This window comes from Echeneis naucrates, chromosome 11 (assembly GCF_900963305.1).
Source record: "Echeneis naucrates chromosome 11, fEcheNa1.1, whole genome shotgun sequence".
Classification (NCBI taxonomy): domain Eukaryota; kingdom Metazoa; phylum Chordata; class Actinopteri; order Carangiformes; family Echeneidae; genus Echeneis; species Echeneis naucrates.
Window position 1 is genome coordinate 2,957,535 of NC_042521.1, and position 12,835 is coordinate 2,970,369.

The 12,835-nt window shown below is 42.7% G+C and overlaps 1 protein-coding gene across 6 annotated transcripts in view; it reads right to left on the minus strand.

The window, feature by feature from the left end:
- Positions 1–12,835, minus strand: part of macf1a (microtubule actin crosslinking factor 1a) — a 163,196-nt gene that overhangs the window by 80,830 nt on the left and 69,531 nt on the right. For all 6 annotated transcript variants that reach the window (XM_029513794.1, XM_029513796.1, XM_029513793.1 and 3 more), the window contains 17 exons: positions 10,052–10,218; positions 9,580–9,692; positions 9,003–9,109; positions 8,428–8,547; positions 7,991–8,086; positions 7,419–7,546; positions 7,131–7,224; positions 6,459–6,613; positions 5,706–6,000; positions 5,081–5,209; positions 4,914–4,991; positions 4,009–4,170; positions 3,743–3,847; positions 3,470–3,565; positions 3,204–3,329; positions 1,276–1,428; positions 138–149 (listed from right to left, as the gene is read on the minus strand). In XM_029513794.1, the coding sequence (XP_029369654.1) occupies positions 138–149; positions 1,276–1,428; positions 3,204–3,329; positions 3,470–3,565; positions 3,743–3,847; positions 4,009–4,170; positions 4,914–4,991; positions 5,081–5,209; positions 5,706–6,000; positions 6,459–6,613; positions 7,131–7,224; positions 7,419–7,546; positions 7,991–8,086; positions 8,428–8,547; positions 9,003–9,109; positions 9,580–9,692; positions 10,052–10,218 (2,136 nt within the window). The remainder of the gene's footprint in view (positions 1–137; positions 150–1,275; positions 1,429–3,203; positions 3,330–3,469; positions 3,566–3,742; positions 3,848–4,008; positions 4,171–4,913; positions 4,992–5,080; positions 5,210–5,705; positions 6,001–6,458; positions 6,614–7,130; positions 7,225–7,418; positions 7,547–7,990; positions 8,087–8,427; positions 8,548–9,002; positions 9,110–9,579; positions 9,693–10,051; positions 10,219–12,835) is intronic.

Here is a 12,835-nt window from a genome sequence, read left to right on the forward strand (position 1 = left end):
ACAGTGAGCAAAGATTGTAGAGAGTGGCAGAAAATTAAGGCGGATCTAAAACCAGCTGATAAGGGAGGGGCAACCACAGCATTGTATGTGCAGTGTAAGAATCTGAGGTGAGAGAGGGAGAATATAGGCAGTTATACCTGAGTGTTTGTCTTGCCAGCCCAGCCGACAGACGAGAGGAAGGGGATGAGGAAGAGGAGGGAGTGAGAGGGGAGAGGCAAAAAGGTACATAAGGGTATGGAGAAAGAGGAGAACACACAGGAGAGTGAAGGAGAGAAAGATTACTTGTGGTCATGTGCACTGATGAATATCAGCACACACTCTTTTCATTTTGTGTTTTTCTTTTCAGTGATGCGGTAGAGAACCAAACCACCTTCCTCCTTCACCTGGATACGACACCTTGTGCACAGTACGCTCCACTGAACAAAATGACCCTGAGGAATCTAACACAGCAGACTAAAAATAGCAGCATTAGGGGCAGCTGTGTGTCCATGCCAAGCTGGCTGGAGTGCTAGGTGACGGTTTTCAACTTAGCCTGCAGAGGGAAAGGGCCAGATGTATAATTGATCAGCTTTTAGATTCCCTGTGGATATCACAGTTGAGAGTGAGAGGCAGAGAGAAAGACTTGACTTATCTCTGTGTGTTATGTAAAAGCAGCATTGAGAGAGAAAACAACACACAGTTTCAATCTCTTCTTTTGGATATTTTGGGGTTTGTACAAAGATCCAATCAGAGAGTTACAGAGGAGAACAAAGGCAAAATTCATCTATTCATAACAACTATTCAGCTTCCAAACTAAGGGCTGCTATCTGCACAAAATAAAGGAAAGCAGTCTGAGCTGTTAACAAAAAGATTCCCCTGCTGTTGCTTTTTCCGTCAGTGTGGAACATCTACACTGAGAAAAGAGTTTGTGTAGAAGTTGTCATCAATCTAAGTGGAAAAAAGAAACTACACAGCATGGAGGAAATAGCTATAATAGAGGAGCCACGGAGTGGTTGTGGGGAGAGAGAGTGCAGGGCAGAGAGGAGGCGGTTGGTGGTAAGGGTCAAAACAGCAGGGGAGGTTGGTGGTGAGCGGGTGCATTTTATGTCACGGCTCTGTCCTGGCAGTCAGAAGAGCTCCTCACAGAAACCTTCATTAACTCAGGAATCTGACTCACGAAGATGGACTCGTTCGTGCCTGAACAGATTTAATTTTCAGAAACTTGCAGTAACAATTCTCTGAGAGGTGAAGGACAACATGCACACCCACATGTTGATGAAGCATAATGTAGGATACCTCTATTTGTCTGTAGTCACAGATGGCTTTGATGGGTGTGGTGGCTCCCAGGGTGCTCTCTGCGCTGCGGGGGCGGAGCTGCACTACCGTCTTGGCCCTGCCCACGAGGCTTGCCACCGTACTGCGGTACTCTATCAGCTGCTCCTTCTCCTCCTGCAGGAAGGGAAGAAGTTGGAGGAAGAGTTAGTCATATAAGAAAGTTCTGTGCACTGCTGTAGTCACTCTTAAATACTGTATATATGTAGGATTTATTTAGAAATACTGTATATTAACAAATAGATTTATAATGAGCTTTTTCTTACACTAACAGAGGGAAAGTATCACCAAAGATCCTACCAAACTACATAACAATCCTTTCAATAATTGTTGAGACATTTAATTTAAAATCTCAGATGTTCATCTGAGAGAAAGTCAATGGAAATCATTTTTATGAAAATCCATCTGTGACTGACCGCCACTGCCATCCCACAAGTGTACCTTTTATCAAGTCATTTTTATTTGAGGACACACAAGCCTGCTAAGATTAAATGTAACTCAATATGTCCAACAGCATGAGATGCAGCCGAAGTCCTGGACGTTCTAGTGAGCCGCTGGGATATGTGGACTCATAACCATCAAACATTTAAATGTGGGCTCTTCAATCTGACCGTAAAATTTAATTTCATTCAACAGGAAAGCTGAGAGGAGACATACTGGGGGGAAGCCAACAGCAGCACTGCTAAACCACAACAAGTCAACTGACCTACAGAGTTTACACACAACTCAATGTGGGCACGTGAGGAGTTCAGATTAGTAACAGGAACCATAAGATAAAAAACTATCCCCCCAAAAAAGACAAAAGAAATATGTTAAATATGACTTCTTGAGTTACAACTAAAATGTTCTGTGAGGTCACTGTGACCTTTGCACACTAAAGACTGAGTTCCTGCATTGTTATGTACATGAGAATGGGATGTGTGCAAAGATGAACAACCTAAAAACACAAGGCCTCAGCTCAGAGAAGATTAAGGCTCATGATCTGCCCTTTTTCTCAGTGATAAATGGATCAGTGTGGGCCGGAGCTATAAACTAATAAACAGACACATAAATCAGGATCCGACAGACAGACCTGAACATGCTGAGATGTAAAAACGCAACACTGACTGCACAGGACTGGGAAAAGTGCTGCTGTTTGTGACACACATGTACCTCTTTAATGAGAGGATATGCTCAGTACTGTGGCCTGTGGAGAACTGCCCACAATATCTCTGCCATCTGCTTGGTGTGTGTGTGTGTGTATTTAACTAAGGTAGACGTGAAGATGGCAACCTCACAAATGTGCTTCAGGGGGACAATTCAGGGAAAACCCCCTTGAACAGATTACTTCTCTCTGTGTGTGCTGCGATGCAGCTGCTGGAGGCAGAGCTCGTCGGTCAGGAGGAGACCGATACATCACCTCAGATACTCAATGTGACATTTGCTCCTCTGCTGGGAGGCATTTTGAACATATCGTTTATTTTTAAGGCTCAGTCCGGGATCTTTTTTTTTTTTTTTTATTGTCATGTTTAGATTTTCAGTGTGCACACGAGTTGACAGCACATCCTCTGAACCTCTGGGAACACCCAGTGCATTTTTCAAAATGCTCTGAAAAGGAAAAATCTACCTTCCCTTTGAATAAACAAAACATCTGAGCAAAAGGGAAGAAAAACATAAATAAAATGATTTACAGGTGAATATAAACTATAACTGAGATTTACAAACAATGCATGAGATCCAAAACCCATGATGGATTTATTATGCTTCTCCTCTGTTGCCTTCTATTGTCTGCCACTGAGGTAACACCACAGTGAAGGGGCGGGATTTGGGGTGGTAATAAGATGCTGTAATATAGTTAAAAAACTGCTCCTGAGACAGAGATGATGTCAGACAGAAAAGTTAAGAACAGATACCATGGAGTCCTGCAACAGGTCTTCCAGTTTGCTCAGTCTGCTGTTCTTGTCACAGGTGTACTGTCTCTTGATGGTTTCCTGGAGCTGCCGCAGGTATGACTCACAGTCCCGAGCATCACTCATGAACTGAGACAAGAAAAACATCATCAACAAGCATTTTGAGGACCGGCATCAAAGGGTCAACATGTTTAGATAGTCAGAGGTCTGAGGTCACAAAGGAAAGCAAAATAAACATAGTAACACGGTCGGAAAATCTTCAGTCTCACCTGAAAATACGCCGTGTTATCTTTGAGATGTTGCTCCACACACACACAGAGCTGGTCCACCCACTGCCACTGAGTCTGCAGAGCTGCACTGTATGCCTGAGAGCACACAAAGATGGAGACAGATGAATGACACAAAGTCAAACTGTTTACCAAAAAGGTTATAGAGGGTCTGAATGCTCTTCTGAATATAATGCACAAAAAAATGAAGTATCATATATGCTGGCAAGAAAAAACTGTGGGAGGAGTCAGAGCCAAATGTAATCATAAACTCACCTCCACAGTCTGTTTGGCTGGATGGTTCTCCTGACACAGACAGCTGGCTGTTTCCTGAAGTGACCGCATCACGTCCCGTTTCTCATCCAGCTCCAACCTCATTTCCTGCAAACCAAACAGGAAAAAGTCAGCCTGTGCTTGAGCTCAAATATTCTGTGCATGGAAGCTCTGGACAGAATTATGTTCAGCTTGTTCATCTTTCACAGTAATTTGGGTTTTCTGACTTTACAGCAGAAACCACCAGTATGCGTTCTCCTTCCACTCACGCTGTATAATTCTCTCTTGGCGTTCATGTTCATATTGCTGTCACTCCAGTCGAAGGCAATTTCCTCCTCCTCCCTCTCGTTGAGCCAGATCAGCTCCTCAGTGCATTGTGACACGAACGCATGCAGGGTCTCCAAGCTCCGCAGGCGCCATGACGAATGTTCCTATGGCAACCACACAAACATACATCATAGTCATGCTGATCAGCAGTGCAGAGAGCCATTTAAGAAACAACAAAAAACATTTACATGGGTTTGAAGGTCAAAATTAAAACTACTGTGAATAAAAACAGCTTCTCTAGAAAAGGAATAATGTATCAGGCAATTATTTCAAACCATTAAAGGCTTTCACTCTGTTCTTCTAATTTCTTTCAATGCTGCAGCCTGTTCTGATATTATTTACAGTTGTGTGTGTGTGTGTGTGTGTGTGTGTGTGTGTGTGTGAGTGTTTTGCCTTGCTGTTTAAAAGGGATGCTCTACCTATGCAGGTCCTCTGAGAAATATTACCACATATATTGTTCTGACAGAAGTGCATCTGTAAGCCTATAAATCCTCAGAAAAAGAAGCTGCAGATGCCATAAAGGAGGTAGATGAACTGACTGCAGGCTGTTAATGAACTGAGAGAAAACCTACAGCTGAAAAACGTGTTTTACAAGCAGTTGGTGACATACTGGATATACAGTGATGGAGTTAAAAACATACGTGGCACCAATATGATGTTTCCAGACAAGAATAGGAGTGAGAGGGAACAAAGAAATAAAGAGAGAAGCAAATGAGAGAGCAGATGCACATTTGTGTGTTATTAGCATGAGAATCGTGTCACGCTTTAAAGAGATTAACTCTGGATGGGGGTGAACTGGGAAACAAAGACGTGAACACACACACGCAGCTCGCTGGTGGGGACTGACCAGTAGTTTGCAGTATTGGTGCTCCAGCTTGGCCAGGGTTTCACAGTAACTGCTCTTGAAGTTGTGGGAAACTTTTGCCTGAAGGAGAAGAGACGTCACAGCCTCATTACAAACTCCAACTCTCAGACACCTTTGCGTGTGTATGAGTGATGTGTGTGCGCACAAACCTCATAGCTGCGTGCCTCCTGCAGGCTGCTCATCAGCTCTTCAACTGCATTGTGTATGTTGTTGTGCTCTTGCAGGTTGTTTTCTACAGAGGGCAAGTCTGCGCCCCATTCGGCACGCTCCAACAACTCCTGTAACACACAGACCGACAATTTTTATGAGCTCCTGCCCTCATTTTCTATTTCTTTAAATGACTCACTCAAGCCTCTATTTCATTCTAATGTGTTTTCAGGCTTATAATGACAATTGAATGTAGGACTGATTGTGTAGAAATATAAATGCTGTTTAGCCTCATGCTGTTTCATAATAAATGACTTCCTGAGTTAATCAATCATGCTTTCCTCCTAAATTAAACTCATATAATGTCCTTTTTCTTTTTCCACAGCATTTTGCAGAAGGTTTTTCTGTCAGATGCAAATTACTTTTTCTGTTTGTCAGATGAAGCTCATTCTTGGTCATAGAAAAGGCATTTGAAGGTGCTGATTTTGTAATGACATTATTTTTCCTTGTCATGCACCAAATGATTGGTCATGTAAAGAGAAAAAAAAATCCAGCAGACTACTTCATTATAAAGTAAGATAATGATTGTTAGCTGTAGTTCTACATTGTGTTACACGGACTACGAACCTGAGTCTCCTCCACCCATCCCAGCAGCTCATAAATGAACCTCAGACTCCCTTCATCCTCTGATGAAGACATGGCCACCAGCTGGGAGCGAGCCATTGGCTGCCGCAGGAGCGCGGCTCCAACAGCTCCGACAGCTCCCAGCAGCGTCTGACCCAGTGAAAGGCTGCTGTCGGTGGCTCGCTGGGTCACATGTTCAGCACCATTGCTGCCCAACGCCTGAGAGAAATGCCCTTTTCTGTAGACGCTGGAGCACTGCAGTCTGAGGGAGACCAGCTCCTCCTGAAGGCAGGACACTCTGGGGGTGAGAGACAGAAACACATGGTGACATAGACTGTGACTGGAGGGGGGACTGCTACTTGCTGCTTTCCCTGACTTTATTTCACCCAGTAGGAAAAATTATTTCAAGCTGTGATTTCCCCCTCAAGTCTCCTACAGTAACACCAGTAATGCTTTAAAATCCTTTGATGCACATTTAAATAAATTAAAGTTTTTAAAACTGGCCATTTCATTATGTTTCATTATGTCAGCCCATTTTTATGCCACCACTTACCTCCCAGTACTTTCATACACTTGGTCAACACACTTATAGGCTTTAAGGGCAAAACAATGCTGCTGTATAATTAAATTTAATGAATAATTATAGAAGGATCCCCTTGATAAAGTGGAGCTTCATTCAGACAGCTGTACCCACACTGGGTTGAATAGAGGTCACTATAGAATCAACACAGATGAAGCTTTTCTCTCCTGACTCACCTGAATGCTAGCTGCTCCACCTGGTAGTATCGCTCATCCCGGAGGACTTTGAGCTCCTGGTTGAGTTGTCGGATCAGAGACTCACAGTCCTGCAGGTAGCAGGCCAGTTCCTTTTCGCACTGCACTGCTTCCCCGCTCTCCACTCGAGACATGTCCTGGACACCAGAGGATGAAGAACTCCATCAGGTTCGATTGTCAGATGATTTTTTTTATATGCTAGCTAGTCCTGAGTACTGAGGTACGTTTGATGATAATAAAATGTTCTGAGGTTTAGACACTGTTTGAGTAAACAATACAGTGAAATCAAAGTATGTCTTAGGAGACGAGTACAACATTGCAACAGCAAGAACAAAAAGATTACAATGCGAACTGTGGGAGAAAAATACTAATATTTCAAAAGATGGAGGACTTTGAGGTGAGTTTGTCTCCATTCTGACAAGCAGTGGGAGGACTAAGAAGGTCTGCAGAGAGCAGGGAAAGTTGCAAGTAAATATTTGTTGTCCCTTAAGGGCACTTATTGTTACAGCTTCTACACATTAGCATAATGCAAACTGCCATTGTTTTTTAGCTTGTCTTTTTAGCTTCCGTAAACCAGAGGGTCCTGCATGTGTGCATAATGAGGTGTGTGTAATGGTAGTGTAAGGTGTAAGGTGAGAAAGGGTCAGTGCTCACAGCCTGGAGTGTGTTCTTGGCAAGGGTCAGTTTCTCCTCACAGTCCAGAGCCATGTTCTGGATCTTGTTGGCTCTCTGAAGCAGCAGCTCTAGTCTGAAAATACACACACAGAAACACACAAAGGTTGAGCAGGAATGTCTTTAAAATTCACATGCAAGAAGTTGGATTAGTTATTTTTGTGTAATTAGATGCATCCTGCTGAGAGTAGTCAGCTGAGGCCTGTGTGTGTGTGTGTGTGTGTGTGTGTGTGTGTGTGTGTGTGTGTGTGTGTGTGTGTGTGTGTGTACCTCTCCACAGCTGGCCGTAGGGCCTTCTCTCTCTCCAGCATCTCCAGGATGAGTTTCCCCCACTCCTCCTCCAGGTCATTGGGATGGAGGCCCTGAGGAAGCTTAATACGACCGAACTCTATCCACACCTGAACACAAACATGCAGAACATAAATTTACCTTTCCCATCAAGTTTTAGTGGATGGGCACACGCCATCAACTTTTTTAATAAGCGTTGAAAGACTGGATTACATCAGAGCCGAATTTGAGCAATCATAAGTCACACCGCAAAAAAATGCTCTGGTATCATCAGCTGAGTGAGAATAAAGAGGGAACTTTTTTCAGCTATCATGAGTCTGTGCTCATTCAAACAATTTGTTGCATTGATAACAGCACACCAGTGGAAGTGACTTTGCCTCTGAGACAAACACAGACAACAAAACTCTCTCTCTCTCATAATTCAGATAATCCCCCTGAGCTGGGCCCCATGATGCAAAAATGAACCCTTCACATGGTCACCTTTTCCTCCATGTCTACTCTTTGTTTCCTTTTCACCTCACTCCAGCTCTTCTCTTCCCTCTGTGCATTCTTACCTCCAGCAGTTTGTAGAGGTGTTCAATGTGACCTTTCTCGATCTCCTTTGCAGGGATCTCCGTCTCTTTGAAATGGACGTACTCATTGTAAAGTGCCTACAGGAGAAGAGAGACAGAAGTTGCTGATGAGTGTTTTGTGGTTGGCATTAACCAAAGCTTTGTTTAAGGTCAAACACAAAGTCACAACCTGTTATCAGCCATAAAAGCTTAGTAATCACAGCGTTTTTCCCTGGGGGGTCATTAGCAAGTTTCTTTTAAGTCATCTCAAGCTGCTTTTCAACTCCCTTTTGTTCTGGCTGCATTTTGATGGGACAAAACGTGTTTGGAGAAATAATTTGCACTCAAGCAACGTGTAGTAAACTACCTAACTGGGCTGAAAAGATAAAAACTGAATTTAGCAGTGACTCCATTACCAGAACAGCAGATTGGCCGCTCACCTTGAGTTCCACAGGGTTTTGTGGGAAATTTTTGTTGGCCATGAGGGCCCTATGCTGGCGGCTCCACTGGAGCAGAGAGGAGAACCTGGACTGATACTCTGACCAGTGTTGGTCCACCTCCTGATGACGGAGAAGAGGAGGAGAGACAGACAGACATAGAGGTGTGAGGAAACGTCACACATTCATAAAGTGGCTGGCAAGAATGCAAATTACACCAAATGACTGCAACACAATTCCAATAATTGTATTGTCATTTGGAGGTTCCAAGTCATTACACAAGAATCTGACAAATAAACAAAATTTAAAAAGCATTTTCTTTGAGATTACAACAAAAGAAAATCAACAGCGTATGTTAAAAAGTTAAAATGGAATAATGGCTCACGCAGTAAGACTGAAAACTGAATCAATGCTAAGAATCAACCTGAAACTGACACGATTGACTGACGTATAAACACAGCAATGCGAAAAAACCTTCATTCAGAAGACAAAGGAATTTAAAACCAGAGCAGCATCCGGCTGTAATGAGCTCAAAGTTATATTTGGTTGCAGAGTAAAAGAGGTGCAGTTTGACATACATGTGCAGCGATGCCCTCTCCTCCCTCAGGGATCTTAGGGAAGGCATCATAGATGGAGGAGACGTAGGTGATGACTGATTTCTCATCTGGAGATGGAACATCGACATCTGAGGACAGAGAGAAATAATGAAAATTAGAGAAAAAAAAGATTGGAGTCCTGACATTTGACTTTTAAATTTCCAAATCACCTTTTCACCTGCATTGAACCTATTTTAGCAGATAAAATGTCACGAAGTGTAACAATAAATTCCTCTTCTTCTGTGCTATAAGCAAAGGTTATTAAACTTCAAGAGATGACATTTTCTCAAATTAGACAACTAAAAGAAGCAAGACAGAAATGCTAAATACTCGGACAGGAAATAAAATCTAAAATTCACGTTTAAGGATAGTTTTCAACATAACAGCGATTAGTAGTCAGTCCATTAGTTTTCCATGTTGGCAAGCTAGAAACAAACACGATATAAATCATGACAAATATTTGTGCCATTGTTAAATAGTTGAGGACAGAACATCATTAGAATCTCATTAGTTAAGATAGTAAATATAAGTTTGAGCCTGAAGAGGCGGACAGTCTCACCCTCAGCGTCCAGCAGTCTGGTCACCCCTAACGACTCAGCAATTTCGAAGGCCTGCTCGAGGTTGTCACGGTTGCTCTGCCGTGACACCACCTCCATGTCGATCAGGTCTGGCCTGGAAAACACACACACACAGAGGGGGAGGTGTTAGTCTGCTTCATGTAGCTTCAGGTATGGCTCTATTAAAAATGCTTATTTTTGCAGTATGTGTTCTACACGTATCAGTGCTTTCATTGGGGGAATTATTTGCTTATTTGCAAATAAATTTATATAGTTAATAGTTAAATTCTGCTGAAATAAACCACCTTCTTGGGGCTACATCTGTTTCAGCATTGATGGATTTTAACCATTTCAAGCTATTAAATTTGGCTTAAAAATAACTGATTGTTATTGAACTACGTACATTTTAATCGTTTCTAATAGCTCCTGTGATTTCAGACTTAAATCCAACTAAATACTAAAAAATGTTCATACCTGTATCTGTGCAGCAGAGCGTTGAACATGCGTCCGTCGCTCCAAGATGAGGTGAAGTTGACACAGCGGAGGCCAGGGTAACCTTCTGTCGCCTGCTGGCTCCATAATAGCAGCTTCTCTTTGGCAGTGAGGTCGCCTGACTCGCCGCTCACATAGATCTCTGAGATCTGGAGGGGACAGAGAGAGAATGTGGGTTACTACAGGGATTAAAAGTGGGGATTCACCAGTTCAACCACAATGTATTCACACAAAAACAGGAATTATTCAGATGTATAATCTGTCTTCATGCGTTCGCACTCCAGCAGACATTGTCCCACTACACAAACACAAAGACACAACCACAATGATAAGGCAGAAATATCCAACGGCTGTGTATCTGCATGAGGAACTCTGTTTCTGATCATCAACAAACCTTAAGCTTGTGAATGCATTTTTAAATCAACACAACCTTTTCCAGCTTCTTCTAATTTTTTATTTCCTCACTCCATCATCAACTGCCTTGCCTGCTCATTAGCTTGTACCCCCTCCAACGCTTTGCCTCCTCTCCTTCATCTCTCCTTCGTCTCGTGACTCTCCCGCTCTCCAACCACGATCTGTCTCCTCAATGTTTCATGTTCTTTCATCTGTTCTGCTTCAGCTGCTGATCAATCTGCTCAGCAGTGCCATCCTGCTCCTCTTCTAAATGGACTTCATTATATCTCCCCTGCGTTTCACAGCACAGAGTGGATCAGATGTTCAGGATCCCTCGGCACTCCAGGTACACCTGCCCTCCAGAGAGGGCCACAAAAATTATCAAATCTTATCAAAGTAAGATGTTGCAGCATAATTAATTACATTTTAGAGGCAACTTCTCTCTTTTAAAATCGTGTTTTTAGGCAGCGGATTTGCTCAAAATATGTGAGGTGAAATGTTCGTCTTGATAATAACTTTTGTGTAATCTTCATAGCAGTTTAGCTGCTTTTACCTGCAGCCAACACAACAGATGCCTCTGGGGTTGGGCTTTGCACTCGTGCATGTTTACTTCGGGGTGAGTCTGAGGGGTAAACCAGACCTCCATGGAGACCGACACCTTCTTTATCTATGAATTCTGCCTGCTAAGCAACAACACCACTTTGGCTGGTTTCCCTTCACGTCCCCCTGCCTCTAAATTTGCTCTGTTTTGGTCCAACTGCGCACAGTGACAAAGGGAGAGTGATGTTTATGCAGTAACTGTCAGTGCTTGGCTGCTGCTATTGTCATCAGTATTCTTCTGCCATCCCTCCTTCCCTCCCTCCCTCCTTCCCTGACATGTTCCTCTCTGTCTGTCTCTGCCCCTGCTGCTAATATAGAGCAGGATGAAAGTCCGGCGTGTGCCAGGAGACTGCAGCAACAGCCAAAAAGACGTTTAGAGCGAAGAAAGGTAGATGAAAAGTCGTACAAACTGCATGAACCACCAAGTCTTATGGGTTCTTAATTAAAAGAAGACATAAACCTTCACATAACTGCAGGAACACAAGACTGAAAAAGACAAATGCTCACATAGACACACTCTGCAGTACGACATAACAGTATGATGTCACACTCTTGATTTGATTACAATAACTCCAGGCACAGATTTTCCTGCAAAAAACACGACTACAACTAACAAGCAGCACACAAAGACACAAGTGCGTGAACTGAATGGTGAGTCCTGGTGTGTTTCCCCGCAGAACTGTCTGCATCTACAATCTCCCTTGCAGAGAAATAAAGAGCTTCTAATCCTCCATCTGAATACTGATAAAGCACTGTGTGCACTCCCACTACCACAGTTTTTCATCCACCCCTAACTATTGTGCGTGCGTGCTATTTGTTTATTCCTAATTTGTAAAGGGGTTCACTGAAATGTTCGAAGCACAGCATGCACTCGTTTGAGGAGCTTTTAGTGAAGTTGGCATTCCACCTCAGCAAATGAAGCTTGTTATTACGTGACCACACTACATAATCTTGGTACATTGCTATGATTAAAATCTATCACTGTTCTTCATTGCTGCTCCATCTACATGTGACATATTCTTGTGTTTAGTGATCTTTGATTTGAACAAAAACTTTTGGCTTATTCCAAATCCCATTCCTTTCTTCCTAATTCATCTTTGATAGTTTTAGCTTGACTGGATTTGTATTACTCTGCAAATTACTTATTGAAAATCAAACTAAAAATTATTCAGGCAGTATTCCCTCCGACAAGCGGCCAGAACCCCCTCATGCCCCATGCAACAGCCCTCTTTGCAGAATATTTTTATTTATGGATCCCAAAAAAGCAGCTTGTGGCTCAACTCTGCATTTCATTAGTGTCGGGGGCCTCTTTCAAACACCACCCTCCTGCAGCATTAAGTGCAATTTAGCTAAATACTGTTTTCTAGCTGGAAACACATCTATCTTCCAAACTAGTGTAGGCATTGTGAACTAAGAATCCGTACAGTCATTGAAGCATATTGTCAGCTGATTTGCATAATTAACCTGCTGGTTATTAAACAAGTAAGCCAAAGTAGAAACAACTGTTTCATTAGCTGAACTGACTCCTCTTTTGTTCCAAATTTTAGCTTCAGACCAAGTGAAAACAAATATCTGTCAAGTGCATCTAAATCTATTTAACTCAACTTAACTGTGAAATTGTTTATTCATAGTGAACTGTCTTCCTCCACCATGGACGTGACACACATGATGAATACTAATTTGCAGCCAGACAAAGTACAGTTTACAATAAATACAGGCTGTACACACAAAACTAGATCACAGCTGTGGTCACATGACATACTGGCATATATA